Source organism: Alexandromys fortis, unplaced genomic scaffold, assembly GCF_014885135.2.
Source record: "Alexandromys fortis isolate MF-2015 unplaced genomic scaffold, M_Fortis_MF-2015_v1.1 scaffold_3, whole genome shotgun sequence".
Taxonomy (NCBI): domain Eukaryota; kingdom Metazoa; phylum Chordata; class Mammalia; order Rodentia; family Cricetidae; genus Alexandromys; species Alexandromys fortis.
This window is the reverse complement of record NW_026067909.1, coordinates 23,005,026-23,024,679: the sequence shown is the minus strand read 5'-3', so window position 1 is coordinate 23,024,679 and position 19,654 is coordinate 23,005,026. Positions and strand designations below refer to the sequence as shown.

General features: G+C 42.2%; 3 protein-coding genes across 10 annotated transcripts in view; 1 reads left to right on the top strand and 2 right to left on the bottom strand.

Annotated features, from left to right (window-relative positions):
• Atp7b (ATPase copper transporting beta) overlaps positions 1-3,262 on the bottom strand; it is a 67,314-nt gene extending 64,052 nt beyond the window's left edge. Inside the window, exon 1 of the mRNA XM_050137749.1 lies at positions 2,894-3,262. Within this exon, the coding sequence (XP_049993706.1) occupies positions 2,894-2,977 (84 nt within the window). The 5' untranslated portion in view covers positions 2,978-3,262. The remainder of the gene's footprint in view (positions 1-2,893) is intronic.
• Positions 3,263-3,368: 106 nt separating this feature from the next.
• Alg11 (ALG11 alpha-1,2-mannosyltransferase) lies at positions 3,369-11,392 on the top strand. 3 transcript variants are annotated; one of them, XM_050137757.1, is made up of 4 exons: positions 3,369-3,636; positions 4,811-5,041; positions 6,071-7,002; positions 9,362-11,392. In XM_050137757.1, exons 1-4 carry the CDS (start codon positions 3,593-3,595, stop codon positions 9,466-9,468), a joined length of 1,314 nt encoding a protein of 437 aa, XP_049993714.1. In that variant the 5' UTR covers positions 3,369-3,592; the 3' UTR covers positions 9,469-11,392. The 3 variants fall into 3 exon arrangements, with proteins under 3 accessions (XP_049993714.1, XP_049993715.1, XP_049993713.1); XM_050137758.1 differs by lacking the exon at positions 9,362-11,392 and adding an exon at positions 7,621-9,172; XM_050137756.1 differs by having other exon boundaries at positions 3,374-3,636; positions 9,197-11,392.
• Positions 11,393-13,117: 1,725 nt separating this feature from the next.
• Nek5 (NIMA related kinase 5) overlaps positions 13,118-19,654 on the bottom strand; it is a 33,947-nt gene continuing 27,410 nt past the window's right edge. For 3 of the 6 annotated variants that reach the window (XM_050137750.1, XM_050137751.1, XM_050137754.1), the window contains 3 exons: positions 18,402-18,533; positions 16,163-16,271; positions 13,119-13,709 (listed from right to left, as the gene is read on the bottom strand). In XM_050137750.1, coding sequence (XP_049993707.1) covers positions 13,508-13,709; positions 16,163-16,271; positions 18,402-18,533 — 443 coding nt within the window. In that variant the 3' untranslated portion in view covers positions 13,119-13,507. Of the gene's footprint in view, positions 13,710-16,162; positions 16,272-18,401; positions 18,534-19,654 lie in introns of all 6 variants that reach the window. The other 3 variants (XM_050137753.1, XM_050137752.1, XM_050137755.1) reach the window with 3 other exon arrangements.

Genomic DNA, 19,654 nt, shown 5'->3' with positions numbered 1-19,654 from the left:
GGCAAGGGCACAGATCCCATGGGAGTCTCTAATTCTAGGAAGTGTTACTGTACGTGGGGCGCCTGAACATCTGAGTGAGCGGCTATTAGTGGGGGTCCTGCTCAACTTTAGGATGGCCAGTTCACTACAGCAGTTCACAGGACATATATAACAGAGGGCGCAGTGAAAGGACAGTCAAGTGGAAGAGATGCTCAGAGCCAGGGGGAGGGGATGGGTTCCCAGAGGTCCCACACCTTCTGCCCACAGGCCACCCACACACCCAGCATCTTCACAAGGTTTACTTTCTGGAAGTTCCCCAAACTGTCATTTCGGAGTTATTTGCGACTAACTTATCTTCAGTCCCTCGCTTCCCCCAAGGGTGGGTTGGTTCTACTGAGAGCCGAGGATAAGGATAATCATTCTGAGGAATTTGGGAGAGGTCTGCCTCTAAGGCAAAGTGGGTGAGGTCTGCCTCCACAGACAGCAAATGGTCACCAGGTCCTAAGCAGTATCAACTCTTAGCTTCTGGATGGAATATAGATGTGTTCTTGTCCAGATATTCTACTTCATCTCCCCTGGAGAGACACCCCTGCTTCATTAACATTCCTGGTTTCCTTTGTGCTTCTCAGTAAGTACAAGGACCTCTGTGTCCCCAGCACCTACCCTGTAGTTACCATGGCCCTCCTACTCCTATTCTTCAAGAATGTAACTTCCCTAAGTCACAGCTGGAACCTCAGACCTCAGTATTTCTGACACAATCCTCAAGAAAGCATTTGTCAAACAACAGCACCAAAAAGGTAATAGAACGACCACAGCTAAAGTCAGGGCTGGCGCATGGGACGCAGTCACTGGTGGGATGTTAGGGCCCCTAAGTTGATCTTCAGCACAAAATTAAAACAAAAACCTCTATCAAAGCACTCATGAGCACAAGACCATGGATTTGATTTTCAGCACAGTAAAAAACAGAATAAAGACAGACAGGGACATAGGTTGTGAGAATTAAATGATTGTGAACACAGAGAAATATAAAAATAATACATCTAGCACATAGGAAGCCCTGTGACTTTGGCTCAAGCCATTATCAGTGTAATTCACAGGAGGGTGAGGTCGACACAGCCAGGGCAGTTAACCAATCGCTCCAAGGAGAGGCGCAGGTCTTGAATTTCGTCTCCTCAGATAGGATAGAGGCGTTGCTCTCTCACAGACAGTGGAAAAGATAGGCCATGTCTCCTCCTCTGCTCTGGCCACCACTACCCAGTGTGTGCTGTCTTCACACCACAGATCAAATGCAGTTTTCACACTGTAAGAATTACCCATTCACCACCCTCTCTCCGCCCACCCATCCATCCATCAGCCCACTCTTCTCTCATTTCTCCACACCTGAGCCTAAATGAATTTCACTAAAGGCACACTCAATAAAACTGCTGGACTAATTCATTTCAGAGGCCTGTACAAAAGGAGCAAGCTACTCCCCAATCCAGACTTCCAGACCTAAAGAAATACTCAAGAATATATACTAAAGCTGGGTGGTGGTGGCACACGCCTTTAATTCCAGCACTCAGAAGTCAGAGGCGGGCGGATCTCCGTGAGTTCAAGGCCAGCCTGGTCTACAAGACCTAGTTTCCAGGAGAGGCTCCAAAGCTACAGAGAAACCCTGTCTCAAAAAACAAAACAATAATAAAAAAAAGAATATAAAAATTAAGTATAGGACCAGCTGAATGGCTCTGTGGGTGAAGGCACCAAGCCTGATCTCCTCCCCTCCCTCTCCCATACAATAAATAAATAAATAAATAAATAAATAAATAAATAAATGTATTTTTTTAATTCGAGTACAAATAAGGCAAGATGAGTCACTGGGTAACAACACCTGCCTTTAAGCCTGATGACCTGAGTTCAGTCTGCAGGACACACACAGTGGAAAAAGAGAAATAACTCCAGCAAGCTGCCCCGACCTCCAAAACAAATGGGTGCACACACACACACACACACTCACACACACACACACACATTTAAATGATTCAAGTGCAAAGATCATGTCAACTTTGAAATAGGGAAGGAAAGAAAGCAACCAACAGGACCACCCACCCAAAAGGGAATCATCAACAGACTATTGGGGACACCTATGTCACTTGTGAAAAATCTGCAAAAAAGTCGGAGAATATAAAAAGTGATTTCTATTAGGCAAGACGAAATTTTTTTTTTTTTTTGGTTTTTCGAGACAGGGTTTCTCTGTGGCTTTGGAGCCTGTCCTGGAACTAGCTCTGTAGACCAGGCTGGTCTCGAACTCACAGAGATCCGCCTGCCTCTGCCTCCCGAGTGCTGGGATTAAAGGCGTGCGCCACCATCGCCCGGCTTAAGACGAAATATTTTAAAACAACACACCAGCACACAAATCTTCAAGAATTATTCATATGCCTGAAACCTACAAGTTTCAGTAATATTTGCTGACAGAAAACATACGTGAAGAAAATAACTGGAAAACAGATCTGCTTTTCTTGTTAAATATTTCTGTGCTGTTTGTATTTTTTCTGTACTGTTTGTATTTTTAAGAGATTGCATTAATTGACTACTTGTATTATTAAAATGAGTGCCTTGAAGCTACAAGACTTGGATGTAGACTATATGAGAAGCCAGGCTCCAGATCGCGACTAATCCACCCTCAGGTAAGAAGTTTTGAGCAACTAGAGTTTTTGCACAGCAACCCCACGCTCAGAGCCCAGCAAAGTGTCGGGCTCTAAATAGTTGAACACCAAAAGATCAAGGCAGACTCATCTCGAGTGCTTTTCCCCCCAGACCACCCCTTGAGCTGGGGTCCGGAGGGGAACGTGTCCTCAGTCACGAGTCCTAGAGGAACCGAGGAGGAAAGCGCTTCGGGCAGGTGCGCAGAGCGCGCGGTCCGAGGAAGTTAACTTACTTTCCGACTGGTCTCTTTGGCTGTGACCTGTCTCTCTTGCTCAGGCACCGTCCCCACAAACGCCAACTTCTTCCTGAGATCCATCCCGGGGCCCAAAGGTCACCTGGTCAGGGGACGGAAGAGCGACTTTACAAGCCAGAGAGAGGAGGCGCGAAGACGCGCATCCGCGGTGCCTGGGGAACACCCGGCGCTGCCGACTCGGGGCAGCGAGGTCGGCGATGCGCCGGGGAGGAGCTGCAGCCCGGGGCCACAGCCACAGGACGCCCGCTCCCGCGCAGCTCCCTCTCCAGCGACCGCCGGGGACCCGCCACCACCTCTGAGAGAGTGGACTCTGGACGGGAAGATCACCGCGCCGCCCGCCCGCACCTCCCATTGGGTCCCGACCTGCAGCCCGTACCGCGGTGGGGGCGGGGCGGGGCGCCCGTGAGGGGGGCTTCAGGACTGGGGTGGGGGGGCGAGGTCAGAGAAGCCGCTGTCCATCACAGGCCACGCCCCCCGGCCCCCCACGCCCACGACCGCCGTGGTGCGGCCCAAGTGGGCGGGCCCATGTGCGCCCCGCCCGTGGGAAGCGGCGCTGCGGCAGCCAGTAGGAAGGCGTGTAGGCCGGAGGGGCGTGGCTAGAGCGCACGCTTCCTCAGGAGCCAATAGAGGAGAAGCACAGCCAAGCACTTCCGGGCGGCGAGTCTAGGGGTGGGCAAGATGGCGGCGGACGTGGGGAGCTGGCGGCTTTACGCGCTGCTGAGGTGAGGAGCGTGGTGGCCTGAGCTCGCGAGTGTCACCTCCTTGGTGGGGGTCCCTGAGGCCACCCAGCCGAGCTCCGCCGAAGGGCTTTCTTCGTCCTGCCTCAGTTTACCGCAGCCGTTAAGCGTGCCACGCTACTGGCCGAGCAGCTGTTTCCTTACCTGTCATTGCCGCTTCTCTCTCAGCTCCGTAAACCGATTAAGTCTCTGCTTCTTGACCCTCTGTTGGTTTATTTTTTTTTCCTGCCTGATATTTAAATTATAAATATGTTGGTTTTGTTTTTAGGCTAAATATCGTTTCCTTTGTAAATATTAGGAAATAGAAATAATAATAAATAGTAATTACCACTGTCTTGATAGTTGTATATTTCAAGATCTTCCTAACCTATGAAGGCCTGCCTGAGTTCTTTCAACATCTGTACTTTTGTGCAGGATGAAATTTTAGAGCTAGCAGCCGGGGGTTGGGGGGTGGCACACACCCATAATCTCAGCACTCAGGAGGCAGAGCCAGGCGGATCTCTGAGTTCGAGGCCAGCCTGGTCTACAGCGTGAGTTCCAGGAGAGCCAGGACTGTTACACAGAGAAACCCTGGCTCGAAAAACCAAAAAAAGTAAAAAAAAAAAAAAAAAAGAGAGAGAGAGAGAGAAAATTTAGAGTTAGTATAACAGCGGTCGAAGAGCAGTGGGTACGTGCGTTCTTGCCAAAGTTTGTGTTGTATCTTCGTTTTTGTACTTTCTGCTACTAGTTCTAAAGTGATTGTTAAAAATATGACTAGGCTAGTTCTAGCACATTCTTGTTTCTTCCTGCTGTATGGAATGCCCCCAGCTCTGTACTGTGTACGTGTAGTGGCTAACTTTCTGCATTATAGTGGTGATTTGAGGAGTAGTCCATAACTGCATTATAGTTACCTTTCTTTAAAGCCATTTGCTTAAATATGGGTAAATATTGGCTAGGAATTAAATGTTTGCTTGGCATGTATAAGGCCCTGAATTTAATCACCACCAGTGAGGTGGAGGGGGGAGTATTAAAAATAATTGAATATTTTATTATTAGATTTATAAGCTACAGAAATTCTCTCTGATACTAAGATATTGAACAAATATATAAAAGTAAACTTTAATTTGTAGCCTTATTTTTAAATTGACAACAAATTAATTTTCCCCTCTTATTATTTCAGATTTTTTTATTCACTGTTCTTTCCTGGACTAATAATATGTGGAGTTCTCTGTGTATGTTTGGTCATTGTCCTTTGGATAATGAGGCGACATCTACAGAGGAGAAAAAAGTCAGTCTCAACCAGCAAAAATGGAAAAGATCAAACAGTGGTTGCCTTTTTCCATCCTTACTGCAATGCGGGCGGCGGCGGAGAGAGAGTTCTATGGTGCGCTTTGAAAGCCCTGCAGAAAAAGTAGGTATGCATCTTTCTTAGCTAATACACTACGTGGCTGCTGGCCTCCTAAGATCATACTGAATTTTAGGTTCAGCCTAGTGTTCCACAGCTGTCATCCCACCTCCTCTAGTGGCTAACCTGGGAGGATCCCTCTGAAGATCAGGTGGTGTGACTACCAAACCATCTCTCCCACCTCAAAGATTTATTTAGTTAGTTAGTTAGTTAGTTTTTCAAGACAAGGCTTCTCTGTGTGTAACAACCCTGGCTGTTCCGAAACTCGCTTATTAGACCAGGCTGACTTCGAACTCACAGAGAACCACCTGCCTCTGCCTACTGAGAGCTGGGATTAAAAGCATGCGCCACCACCACCTGACCCCAATGGCTGCCACTTTTATGTGTGTTCAGGGACTGCAAACACTGGTCCTTACACTTGTGTGGTATGTGCTTTTATCCACTGAGCCATCTCCTTGGCCAAAGTCTATAGTTTTGATATTATATTGTAATCAGGATATAATTATATATGTATATATGTATATATTACTTAGAATATGGTTAAGAGAATTTGTTATGTTAGAATTAGTTAAATAGCTGAGGAAATCTTTCTGAAAATTGGGGTACCATAAAAGGGAACAATATGTTCATAACTACTTTAAAACAAGGGAATTAATTTTTAAAAGATTTTATTTAGTTATTTTTATTTTATGTATATTATTACCTGTGTGTATGAAAGTGCAAGATATGCATGCAGTGCCCACAGAGGCCAGAAGAGGGCATTGGATTCTTATGAGCCACCATGTGGGCACTGGGAACCAAACCCAGGTCATCTCTGTAAGAGCAACAAGTACTCTTAACCACTGAGACAACCAAACTACAGCACATGGTCTCGTTTGAAATATTAAGTTAAAACCTCAAGGAAGGGTGGAGTCAGTAGTTTAAATGCAATAAATGAAAAGAGGTAGAAAACATTTTAGTAAGCTTGCTTGTGATTATGATGAAATTGTAACATTTGCCTGAATTTTAACTGAAATTAATAATATTTTGTTTCAGGTATCCTGAAGCGGTTTATGTAGTGTATACTGGTGACAGTAACGTCAGTGGTCAACAGATACTAGAAGGTGCTTTCAGAAGATTTAACATCAAGTTAGTTCACCCGGTACAATTTGTTTTCTTAAGGAAGCGCCACCTTGTGGAAGATCGTCGGTATCCCCACTTCACATTGCTGGGGCAGAGTCTTGGATCCATTCTTCTTGGCTGGGAAGCTCTGATGCAGCGTGTTCCTGATGTTTACATCGACTCTATGGGATATGCTTTCACACTCCCTCTGTTTAAATACGTGGGGGGCTGCCGAGTTGGGAGCTATGTTCATTATCCCACTATCAGCACTGACATGCTCTCTGTAGTGAAGAATCAAAACACTGGATTTAATAATGCAGCTTTCATTAGCAGGAATGCTCTTCTCAGCAAAGCAAAGCTCATCTACTACTATTTATTTGCTTTTATTTATGGCCTTGTTGGTTCTTGCAGTGATGTAGTCATGGTGAATTCCACTTGGACACTGAATCATATTCTCTCATTGTGGAAAGTTGGCCATTGCACTAACATTGTTTATCCACCTTGTGATGTGCAGACGTTTCTGGACATCCCCTTACATGAGAAAAAAGTGACCCCAGGACATTTGTTGGTTTCCATTGGCCAGTTCAGGCCTGAAAAGAATCATGCTTTGCAGATCAAAGCCTTTGCTAAATTGCTAAATGAGAAGGCACCTGAGTCACATTCTTCACTTAAACTTGTGCTTATTGGAGGGTGTCGAAACAAAGATGACGAGCTTCGCGTAAACCAACTGAGAAAACTGTCTGAGAATTTGGGTGTTCAAGAAGATGTGGAATTTAAAATAAACATTTCATTCGATGAATTGAAGAATTACCTGTCTGAAGCAACAATCGGGCTACATACCATGTGGAATGAGCATTTTGGGATTGGTGAGTTTTTCTTTTCAGCAAGTTGTTTGATACTGCAAGATATGCATTTAGGTCCTTATCTTAATTATTTTCATACTACTATGACAAACACTATTGCCAACACAATTTATAAAAGAAAAATTAGGGTGAGTTCGAGACTAGCCTGGTCTACAAGAGCTAGTTCCAGAACAGGCTCCAAAACCACAGAGAAACCCTGTCTCGAAAAACCAAAAAAAGAAAAAAAAAAAGAAAAATTAGGGAGCTCATGGTTTCAGGATTAGAATCCATATTAGCAGCACAAAGCCATGCTGACAGAAAACAACTCAAAGCTTATATCTTGTTCCACAAGTTGGAGTCAGAGAATGTGCAAGTCTTTTGAAATGTCAGGCCTGCCCCCAGTGACACACCTTCAATAAGGTCACAGCTCCTAATCTTCCCAAACAAATCCACCCACTGGAAACCACAAGTTCAAATACATAAGCTTATGGAGAGCATTCTCCTTCAAATCATCACAGTTGTTTCGATTGTTCTAGAAGCCTCTACTAAGGCTGTAAGTCACTCTAAGAATCCTGTAATATATGTACTTAGTCTGCCAGTTCTGTTCCCTTAGAGAGCCCTGACTAATACAGTGTGGCACAGGCAGCTGCAGATGTGGTGAAGATCGCTGGGGGAAAGTGTGAGAGCAAGAGGAGCCTCAGTAAAGAGCTGAGCAGGAGCAGGTGAGCAGGCAGAAGAGGGGGAGGCTACAGAAATGGCCATGGACTGTGCTTTGCAAACATGGAACTGGGGTTTAGTGACAAAAAGAAAAGGAGCAGGGCTCCAGACTGCACGGTGGGGAAGGGAAGAGGCCATCAGTGATGCAGGAAAAGATCCCTGGTAAGAGAACAGGAAGCAGAGGTAACCAGTGGGAACACCTGGAGTCTGAGTACAGAAAGCATCATGGCTAGGTCTATTTAGGAGAGGGAATGAAACACGAGTGCAACTAGGGAAGGCCGGAGAGAGTAACTTACACCTTCACATACGTCTTGTGGCAGGCAATAACCAAATCTTACCCAACTCCACCTTGCTGTTGAACACAGGCAGCTGTGTGTTTTGTGAACAGCAGCACACTTTAGTTCTCTAAGGTTGTTCACACTTTCATCTGCTGATGTTATTGAATCTCTTAAAACTTTATACTTTTGATGTTTTCTATCTTCTGGTGCTTGTTCATCTTTTATCATCTGGCAATATTGTCTAGTCTTCTACTTTGTGTAGTATATTATCCTCCCACCCCACTCCCTACTTTGAGACAAGACATGGAGGGTTCCACATAGCCAGGCCTGGAACTTGCTGTGTAACTAGGGATGGCCTTGAACTATTGATCTTCATTCATCTACCTCCCAGTGGCTAGAAATATAGGTGTGCACCATCATATGTATTGTTTAATGTGGTACTAGGGTTCAAACCCAGGGTTTCATGCATATGAGGCAACCTACTGAACTATATCCTCAGTCCCAGTGTATTGACTTCATAGAATATTTCTGTAGACCTCCATCTACTTGTCTGTTTTAATCAATAGTGGAGCAACATTATTATGACACTTTGAAGACTAAAAGGCTTAAAGGAATGGATGCTGGGGAGGTAACTCACTGAGCATCCTGCTCACAGTGCAAGCATTAGTGCCTAGGTTAAGTCCCCAGCACCCATGTATAAGGCAGGTGTGGCTGCATACCTATGACTCCACCACTGGTGGTGGGGTGTTGTGACCCCCAACCATAAAATGATTTTCATTGCTACTTCATAACTGTAATTTTGTCACTTTTATAAGTGGTAAATATCTGTGTTTTCCAGTGGTCTTAGGAGACCCTGTGAAAGGGTTGTTCGACCCCCACCCCCCAAAAAGGGTTCAACCCAGAGTTTGAGAACCACTGCTCTAGTTGATGTTTAACTCACTGGCCAGACAATCTAAACAAAACAGTGAACACCAAAATCAGCGAGTGTCTGGCAGTCAGTGAAGAGCAATAGAGCAAGCTGAAGTTAACCTTCATCTTGCGTGGGTACCTTCACAGGCAAGCACACACAAAAAATCCTTAAAATTGTTTTATTTTGTATCATGTTAAATAAGCAGATTCTAGACTCACAAATATTTAATCAAATGTTTCTAGATTTCAGAATTTTTTAAGATTTGTGTTCATCAAAAACTTAAAATTTTATATGTTTTATTGTTGTTTCTTAGGAGTTGTGGAGTGTATGGCAGCTGGCACAATTATCCTTGCACATAATTCAGGAGGCCCAAAGCTTGACATTGTCGTTCCTCATGAAGGACAAATAACTGGATTTCTGGCTGAGAGTGAAGAAGGCTATGCTGAAACCATGGCTCATATTCTCTCTCTGTCTGCAGAAAAGAGACTTCAGATCAGAAGGACTGCTAGAGCGTCTGTGAGCAGGTTTTCTGACCAGGAGTTTGAAGTCGCATTCCTGTCTTCTGTGGAGAAGTTACTCACATAATGCCAAATCTGTGCATATTCTAGATATTTTATAGAAGTGGAGCTGGGGTGTGGATCAGTGGTAGAGCCTGTGCTTGGTGTGTGCAAGGTCCTGTGTTCCACTCCAGCATCAAAAAGTAAAAGGAAATGCTTTCACGTGTAAATATTTTCTACGTTTATTCTCTATTGTAATAAAGGCGACCTGAGCAATATTCTCAGCAATGTGTGTGTGTGTGTGTGTATATATATATATATACACACACACGTGTAGTATTAAACAAAATGGCAAAATTATCTTTATGGAAAAAGTAATCTCATATAGCTTAATTTACAGATTTTACATTAATATTTGGTCTCAATATCTGAACAGTACAATTCTTAAAGAAAAAATTACCAATCAAGCCAGGCAGTGGTGGCGCACTCCTTTAATCCCAATACTCAGGAGGCAGAGATTAAACCTGGAGAGAGCCACGCTCATGGTGCACAAGTGCTTTAACCAGTGAGTGCTTTACCCCAACCCCAGGAGTCCTGGCAAACAACAGCATGGGTACCCCTTTAAGTATACCTAATAATTTTCTTAAAAGGAAAAAGAAGCTTCAAACAGACATCTTAATCCTAGTCTAAAACATCAGTCAAAAGATGGGATAGACTGATCTCTCCATGGATGTGTACAGATACGTTGAAGTCAAAACACGGGCAACAATCTTCCCCATAACTAGGTTTGTGTGGAAGTTGGGTTTTGTTTAGTGCTCACCACAGATCATTTCTATGAGTTTCACAAACATTACAGCCCCACCCACTTAAGGCTAAAAGTCAGCCTCAATTCATTTCAACAGAATAGGAAGCTAAGTTGCTTTTCTGAAGCATATCATATCATGGTGCCCACACAGTGGGGGGTGCCAGGTGGTAGTTAGTATGCTGGGCTGGACCTGGCTTCACCCTTCACAAATATCCGACCTTCTAACACTGAAGCTATGCCTTAAATTTTTTGATTCTTGGGTGTTTCATCTGAAATCAGTTTGATAATACCTTCAGAATTGTGATATAAGATGTGAAGTGTATGCAGCTACTCTGCAGATTTAGCATTGCCTTGGTAAAAGTAAGAACCAAAACTACAGTGACCTGGTAGGGGAAATGGTGTGTGGGGTGTGTATCCAGGGTGGTTTTTAGGGAAGGGGGGAGGAGGTAAATAATGGAGGGAGGCCAGTAAAATAAAAATAAGGATGTCAGAAAAAGCCACCAAGAGTCATATTATTAAGCAATACCATCAAAAAAAAATAAAAATAAAAAAGCCTGTAATACATGTAATTATGTAATTTTATGGCTAGTCTTTGAGGTAAAACTTGGCTATAGCTCACACAGCCTACCCATCCACACAAAATATTATAAAGATTATAGAAATTGGAATTTAAAAAGCAGGATGGGATGAAAGAAGAAAGGATTCTCAACTTCTTAACACTTTAACTTCAAAATTATTTTCATGTATGAAAAGCATAAAATACGGTTTACATGTATATTTTCCGGTGTTCCTAAGAAGGTTCTACAGATTTTTTTTTTTACTAGATATCAGGTACTGTGCAAAAGTCGGGGCTCGTCTTTTAACTGTCTCTAGGAAACCTGTGAGCAGCTGTTAAGTCCTCCACAGTTGTGACTTTTCAGCGGTCCACAGCAGTGGGGGTTCACATTCCTATTATAGTGTGTGAAGTCACAACTGTGAGTATATGTTCCATCGTCTGTACAATATATTTATAACTAATGTGATGTAGAGCTAGTGATACAAAATCCACTTGTCGCTAAATCTGACGGTTGATTTCTCTACTTCAATTAAAATATTTATATTATTTTTCCACTTCCCCTTACCCCTCAGACTCTTCTACCTCTGAAGTTCATGGTCTCTTTTTCCTTAATTATTGCTACATGTGTATGCAAATAAATATGTAAATGCAGCTGCTGGGTCCCTTTGGTATTGCTTGTCTGTATTGTTTTAGAGATGACCACTGGTATTAGATGACCAATAGGGGGCTCATCCCTAGGGAAAATAATTCTTTCTCACCAGTCATTAATTCCCTGTGGCTCTTAATCTATGAAAGAGGCGCTCAACCTGTGGATCAAGACCCCTTTGGGGGTCGCATATCAGACATCCTGCATAGCAGATATATTTACATTACAGTTCATAACATTAGCAAAATTACAGTTATGACGTAGCAATGAGATAATTTTATGGTTGGGGGTCACAACAACTTGAGGAACTGTATTAAAAAGTCACAGCATTAGGAAGGTTGAGAACCCTCATCTAGGGATTGAGCCATGTAAGATTTCCTCATCCGCTTTGACTATCAACTGGAGTGGTCACTCTTCAGGTCTTGTTTAGGCACATTGTTGAGATTTTGTGGGTGCAGATTCCTTTGTCATATCTAGAAAATAAGAATATTACAACAGACTACCTGATCCTCTGGCTCTTAAAATCTTTCTATCCCTCTCTTGTGGAATGTTCACTGTACCTTAGGTGTAAGGGTTGTGTTATAGATGTATCAGTTGGGACTGGGCACCCCACAGCAGCTCTTCTCTACACTGGACCAGATGTAGCTTCCTATGATGGTCTCCATCTGCTGCAGAATGAAAACTACACTTATCCATGGTATAAAGATAGACATTTAAAATGCAGTTTCATAAACAGCAGTTTATGAAAGTGGCAGCAATACGTTCTCCAAAATCCATGACCTCACTAACCAGGCATGACTTCCCTTCTCTTGAATGATCCTTCCATCCAATTTGGCAGCAATTGGTTACCACCAGTATATAAGTACCACTGTTGCACGTTTAGAGACAGCTCATGCTGGTCATTGTTGAGGCTTATAAGCATCACAGCTGAGCAAGACTAATGATTGCTATCATCCCTTGGCAGCTGACAAAGCACCTTCCTGCATTATGAAATCTAGTTTCCAGTCAAAAGAGGAAGCTTTCCAGTCAGATCACCTTGAATCCTGCAAGTCTTGTGTCCAAAGTGTGTGATGTCTTCATCAATGGGGACTTCCCTTCAATTCTGTTAGGTAACAAAGGCAGTAAGTAGCAATAGCCTATATTGTCTCGGGGGTCTCTTGATCATGGTCCCATGACAAAAAGGTTTCTGATACCGGGTACTGGGGGTTTTGTTAGTTAGTCTATGGTTCTTGTGGGAGGAGAGAACGTTGTTCTGAGTCCTCTTAGAAACCAAACCATCTCTCCAGCTCTTTATAGGGGCCTTAAGTGAGTTAGAGATAGTTGTATCTCATATAGTTGGTTTTGGTGTTGGGAATCAAACCCAAGTTCTTGTGCATGCTGAGCATCTACCTTACCTCTGAGCTATACCACCAGCCCCACATGCCCTAATTTAATAATTTCCAGAGTATTTTACAGGATCATCATGTAAGAAAAATTATGACAAGTACCAGTGTTGTTATTAGTACTTTCAGAATATTATGTAAAAGTACCCTCGACTCCTAAGCATTGCTTTGAATAAGTAAATGAGAGTGCATCTGTGTTCATGTCTGTGAATACAACAGAAAAGTTACTTCTGTTACATAGCTATGATAGGAACTTCGGAATTTCTAGAAGAAAATTGGCCTCTGCAGTTTACCTCACTTTCCCCATTGTGCTTCCTCTTAACTCTGCTCACCCCCAAAGTGTAAGATCACAATAGTTCCAGTATTCTATTGCTAAAATTTGTTCCCTTGGACTCCAAGTAAATGTTACAAGAGCCTTAAAGGGAATGGAAGGGTTAATAGAGTTTTACTACCATTTGAGCAAGGACCAGTGTAGTAACTGCCATACATAGCCAAAGCTGGGTTTTTTTTCCCTAAGAAATTTTATTTTAAAGACAAACAGGAGATATGAACAGATAGTTCCAATTTAATAGAGTTAAAGCTAAAAAACAGCATTCACCAGTTGTCCCTCAAGAGCATAATCTGGGCAAAGTATGTAAGCTCAGTGAGAGATTTTTCTTTAAGGACATCAATCACCAGCAATGAGAGGTAGGTTATTTATATGTGCACATCTTGACTGGCATTTGATGAACTGTGGTCTTAACAATGCAGATTAGACAGGCCAAACTCCAGACCTTCACTGGAGTTTCTGGCTGCCAAGTTTAGCCTTTCTTTCTCTCCTGGCTTTTCAGCATTCTTGGAGCAGCTGGGAGCCTCTTCCCTTTCTTCTGTGGAAGTTGCAAGTTTTTCTAGGGATTCTATCATTTCACTTCTCAACTCATCTTCAGACTCCTCATATTTTCTGAAATAGTAAGCAGTCAGAATCAGTGTTATGATATAAAAGCAGTAATAGAAAACACTAGTTTCCTTTTTCATTGTCTGCTTCCACCTGAGCATTATGCAAGTTGGATCTTCATCATATAGCAAATTATTGTATCAGTTTGGCTTGGGGAGGGAAGTGTATGTGACTGAATGTGTGTGCAGACATGGGCAGGTACAGGAGCCTATACACATGCAGAGGAAGTCCTTCTCTGTCACTCTACATTATTCCTGCAAGAATTCTCATACATGCTAAGTAGGCATTCTTTTACTGAGCTGTGTTCTCTCTGCCCCTACTCCCTAATTGTTTTAATTAAATAACTTAAAATATAATCTTCACAACATAATTATGAAGTTTTTCATGGCCTAGGCCTAATTCAGCTATTTCTTGTGCTTGCAGTCTCTTGTAGTAGATTCTGAGTGGCTGTGTTTTACTTTGTTTTGAAAGAGGGTCTCATCTGGCTAGATGCTGTTTTTACATTTAAGTTTAATTTAATGAACTCATCTTCATTTCTCCTGAGAAAATTCAGCATATTATAACACCTGAACGTTTTATACTTACTTCTTCTGAGATAGTAGAAGCAATAACATCCTTTAATGTAACTTTTTATGCTGGTTTCTGAGTGTGGGGGTCTCCATGCTGTGATTCAAACTCCAAATCTGAGCAAAACCAAGTCTGAGCTTACGAATTTCTTGTGGGATTTCTTCCCAAGTGTGGTAGTTTGAGTGAGAATGCCTACCCCATAAACTCAGGTATTTGAATGTTTGGTTCTCAGTTGGTGGGACTGCTTGGGAAAGATTAGGAGTGGTGGCCTTGTTGAGGTTTCAAAAGCCCACACCAGGTCTAGCCTCTCTCCCACTACCTGCCTGCCGCTACGCTCCCTGTCATGAGATCACAGACTCACCCTCTGAACCTGTAAGCAAACCCCAATTAAATGCTTCCTTTTATAAGTTTCCTTTGTCATGGTGTTTTAGCACAGCAATAGAACAGGAAGTAAGACACCAAATTGGGTCAAAATAGACAAGCCACATTACTAGAATTTTTTTTTCTAACCCCTTCTTGTTTTCCAAAGGTCACAAATGGAGCAGGACCCAAAGAAGAAAACATTGAAAGAAATGTACAAAAGGAGAGGAAGAAAAAACACCTCTTCAAAATAAGTCACAAACTATCATTAGAAAACATGTGACTAAATCTAGTGCAAAAACATGGACAAAATGGATTGTTTCAGTGTTCGGTGCTGGGAATCAAATGAGGGCTTTGTTCATGTTCAGTGCATGCTCTGCCAATGAGCTAGATACCCAACTCCATTCTTCACTAACAAGGAAGATGATGAACTAACTCTAGAGGTTATTTCTATGGGAGTAGAAGAATTGCCTTGCATTTATGGGATATTATATTTTTGAATCTCAGTACTGCCAAAATTATTATCAGAAATCATTTCAAATTAATAAAATAAGGACATATGGATATAAGAAAAATTCAGTTGGGTAAAAAATATACATAAGTGGAAAACCCAATAGATCATATCCAGATAGGTTTTTAAGAAAACATGGAAGAATGAATATATAACATGTAAAAAGTCCTAGGTTCACTCAGTCCTTAGTGCTGCCAAAAGACAAAAACTATATCAATAACAACTATAAAGTTAAGTCATACCTATAGAAGGAAATTTGAACTATTAGAAAATTCATTTTAAACTACCAGGCACAGTGAAACATGCCTGTTCCCCACTACAAGGGAGGCTGAAATAGGAAGTGCACTTGAAATGATTTGTCTATCGGCCTAGCAACATAGAAAGATCAATCCTGTTTCAAATAAAAAATAAATACACAAAGAAAATGTGGCGTGTGTGTGTGTGTGTGTGTGTGTGTGTGTGTGTGTGTGTGTGTGTGTGTGGTTTTGTTTTCTGAGACAGGGTTTCTCCATGTGTAACAGCCCTGGCTGTCCTGGAACTCACTTTGTAGACTAGGCTGGCCTTGAACTCAACAGTGCTCTGCCTGCCTCCTGAGTTCTGGAATTAAAGGCATGTGCCACCACCAACACCTGGCATGCATATATATTTAATATCATGCAATTCATCATTTTGTGGGGGAGTTGAGATACGATGCCATGTACCCTGGGCTGGCCTTCAATTTGCTTATAGCTGAAGCTGACATTGAATTCTTGATCCTCCTGCCTTTCTGCCTGGAACTGTCAAGTTTGGGTATTATCGATATATGCCCTGCTGTGAAGCAAGCTTATGAGTCAACCCTAAAACAGAAAAACATATTCTGTTAGGCACAGACACACATGCATCTCTGTACACATGCACATGTACACCACAGAGATGGGGGAGTGGGGACAGAGCCCAAACAAATCCATTTATATTATAAAACTTGGTCTCCTTAGGTAGATCTCTACAGCCATCTTCTGGCTCACTTGCATGACTGACTTACATATCACCGTCAGATCCTGGATCCAGCTGTTCATCATCCACTACAACATCAGAGGCTATTTCTGCCTCTTCCTGGTCTGCTTGAGGAAGCTGTGGTTTTATCATTCCTACTGAAAGAAACAGAGGTAGACTCATCTGTGCACTGGATGAACAACATACACCCACAGTCCTACAGTGAATGCCATTCATGATGGCAAAACAAGGTGCTGACAGGGATGCCAAAAGAAACATGCTGTGGTTTGGATGTGAAATGTCCCCCACAGGCTCAAGTATTTGAACACTTAGACCCCAGCTAGTGGCACTATGTGGTGACATTGTGCAACCTTTGGGAGGTGGATCCTGAATAGGGAAAGTGGGTTGCTAGGCAAAGAGCCTTGAGTTTTATAGTCCTGCCCTGCTTCCTGTCCCATCTCTGCTCTCTGGTGCACTAAGATGTATGCGAGCAGCTGCCACATGCTCCTGACACCACAGAGACATCTTCTTCCATGCCTTCCTGGATGGACAGCAGCTCCTCAAATCATGAACCAAAAGTCCTTTGTCCCTTAAGTTGCTTCTTGTTGAGTATTTAGTATCAATGATGAGAAAAGCAATTAATGCAATATTCAGTTGTTTGGTGCTGTACTAAAAGTAGGCAACACAAGAAAAAAAATGAGTATCATGATAAGGTTCAGACAGGAAGAGACAAAATTACCCCATTTGAAGGTTGCATAAAAATTTTAAAAGTATGAGTATCAAAACTTAAGACCTGCCAAAATTGAACCCATCCTTAAAAACTTCGCTTTACTGAAATAATTTAAGTCATGCAGTCATTTTCTTGGAATCCTCAAACCCATTTCTAACAGGCTGTCTCAAACACAAGGTATTCCAGCCTCTACTTCCAAAATGCTAGGGCCATAGTTATACAGCACCATGCCTGACCTATGCTTGATGCCCCCAGAATGAATTTAGTGTAAACTTCCTAGGGAAAAAGTTAAACAATAACACAGATGTAAACATCCCAGGAGAAAGTTAAACTGTAACAAAGGAAATTATATTTTGATTCAGCGGAAAATAAATCACTTAGTAATGAATCTAAACAAAGATGAAGAATCATATGGTAGCCATTTTGAGTCAATTAAGAAAATCTGATAATAAAAATATAATATGGATTAGTCAGGTGCGGTAGTACATGCCTTTAATTCCAGCACTCAGGAAGCACAGGCACAGAGTGTGTGTGTATCATGTGAGATTATATATATATATAGTGTGTGTATCATGTGAGATTTTATATATATATATATATATATATAGAGAGAGAGAGAGAGAGAGAGAGAGAGAGAGAGAGGAAGTTATATAATCTATAACATAGGGGGAGGAAGGAAGGAGAGTAGAAAAATATATAGCTGAATAAAAACAGTAAAAAATGAAAAATAATATATAACATATAGTATATATTGTATCTGTATGTAATGATGTGTGCTTGTCATCCTAGCTACTCAAGAAGCAGGAAGATCACTAGTGCCTATAAGCTTGACGTTTTCTTGGACAACACAAAGATTCTGGTGAGAAGGAAGGGATGGGTGTTGCTTTAAAAATGAAGACCATGGGGCTGGAGAGATGGCTCAGAGGTTAAGAGCATTGCCTGCTCTTCCAAAGGTCCTGAGTTCAATTCCCAGCAACCACATGGTGGCTCACAACCATCTGTAATGAGGTCTGGTGCCCTCTTCTGGCCTGCAGGCATACACACAGAATATTATATACATAATAAATAAATAAATATTTAAAAAATAAAAATGAAGACCACTCAGGAGGTAGAGGAAGATGGATCCCTGTGAGTTCAAGGCCAGCCTGGTCTACATAACAAAGAGTTCCAGGCTATCCAGCTGTCCAGAGCTACAAAGTGGCGTGTACTCTTTAAAAACAAAATACAGTGGAAACAAAACAAAACGAACTATTGTTGGTTTGCATTCTCATTACCCATAGGAAAATAAGGTGAGCCCCTGAATACCTATCAGATGAGCAATGCTAGATTTAGTTGCCACCTTCAAATGCTACACAAAATTATGCCTCTGTCCTTGGAAGTTCATGCCATTTGTCACATCACTTGGAAACAGCTTGGTTTGAGAGCAAATCAGACAAGGCAAGACATGTTCCCAGTTCTCTCGCAAGCCAAATATACTGTTAGCACCTTTTTGCACTCATAAAACATCGACATAAGTCCATGGGGGTAGCAGTAGCTTAGTAAGAAATAAACTACATACCAGGCTCTCCTTTCCTGGTTGACAGTGAACTGCTGCAGGCATGGGCTGCTGCCAAAGCACTCGAGGTCCCTGGTACATACCACCACTGCTTCCCACTTTCTGGACTACCTTCCATCACAACAACTTGGCCATCTATAAAGGATACTACATTAGCAAACATAAAGGTGCTTCTTTGTTCAGTTTCTCTAAGACCATAAAATGTTAGAACCATGGATGTAATCACATACCCCATTTTATTAATAAAGAAACCAGCATAAAAGCAACTTTACTGCCTTTTTGTCATGTGTTGATGAGAAGAGTCATATCTTACTGTGTGCACTGGGATGAGTTTCCATGTGCTTATTTTTTAAGCTGAGTTCACCCGTGGTCTTCCAGAATTATAAGTCAGCTCATATACTACATTAACTCACTTTCATGATACACACTTATCTCTTGGCACCCAAAGCAGATTAATTAGAATGCATCCAATGATATAAAAATCTGTGCATGTGGGCTCGAGAAATGGCTTAGCAATTGAAAGCACTTGCAGCTCTTGGAGAAGATTCAAGTTTGCTTCCCACATGGTCTCTTTCAACCACCTGTAACTCCAGCTTCAGGGAGATGCTAATGGCTGGTCTCCACAGACACTTCTCATGTGTATATCCACACACAGACACAATGGTCCATAATTAAGGGTAATAAAAGTAAAATATTTTCAAATATGTGTATGATTCAATAGTTTATAGGCAATAGGCACTATTTGCATAAAAGCTATGCACACCTTCCCACATACTTTTATAGGAGTGGGGATGAGACAGTGTCTCATGCAGTTTACACTAGCTTTGAACTGTCTATGTACCTGAGGGTGATCTTGCACTCCTGATACTCCTGGTCTCCATCTTTCCCTCCCACATGTGCCACCATGTCTAATGGCCAGCACACTTTATTCTTTAAGACTTAATTATTATTATTTTTAGCAATTATGTGTATATGTGTGAGGGTGTTGGTTTGTGCATGTGGTTGCAGTACTCAGGAGGTCAGAAGAAGGGGTTAGGTCTCCTACAGCTCAAGTTACATGTTACCACAGTTGGGTGCTGGGAACTGAGCTGCTGAGCCATCTCTCCAGCCTATTCCATAGGCTTTAAATCAACTCTAGGTGACTTGCCCAGCATAACACAATGCAAATGCTGCACAGTCATTGTTATACTGCACTACTTAGGGAACGAGGACAAGAAGACATCCGTTTGTGTTCAGCATAGACAAAGCTTTTGTTC

Excerpts from the sequence above, each read along its gene's own strand:
- Alg11 (XM_050137756.1), top strand. The coding sequence starts at position 3,593 with ATGGCGGCGGACGTGGGGAGCTGGCGGCTTTACGCGCTGCTGAG. Across the intron at positions 3,637-4,810 it reads CGGCTTTACGCGCTGCTGAG|ATTTTTTTATTCACTGTTCT; the intron begins GTGAGGAGCGTG and ends TTATTATTTCAG. Across the intron at positions 7,003-9,196 it reads GAATGAGCATTTTGGGATTG|GAGTTGTGGAGTGTATGGCA; the intron begins GTGAGTTTTTCT and ends GTTGTTTCTTAG.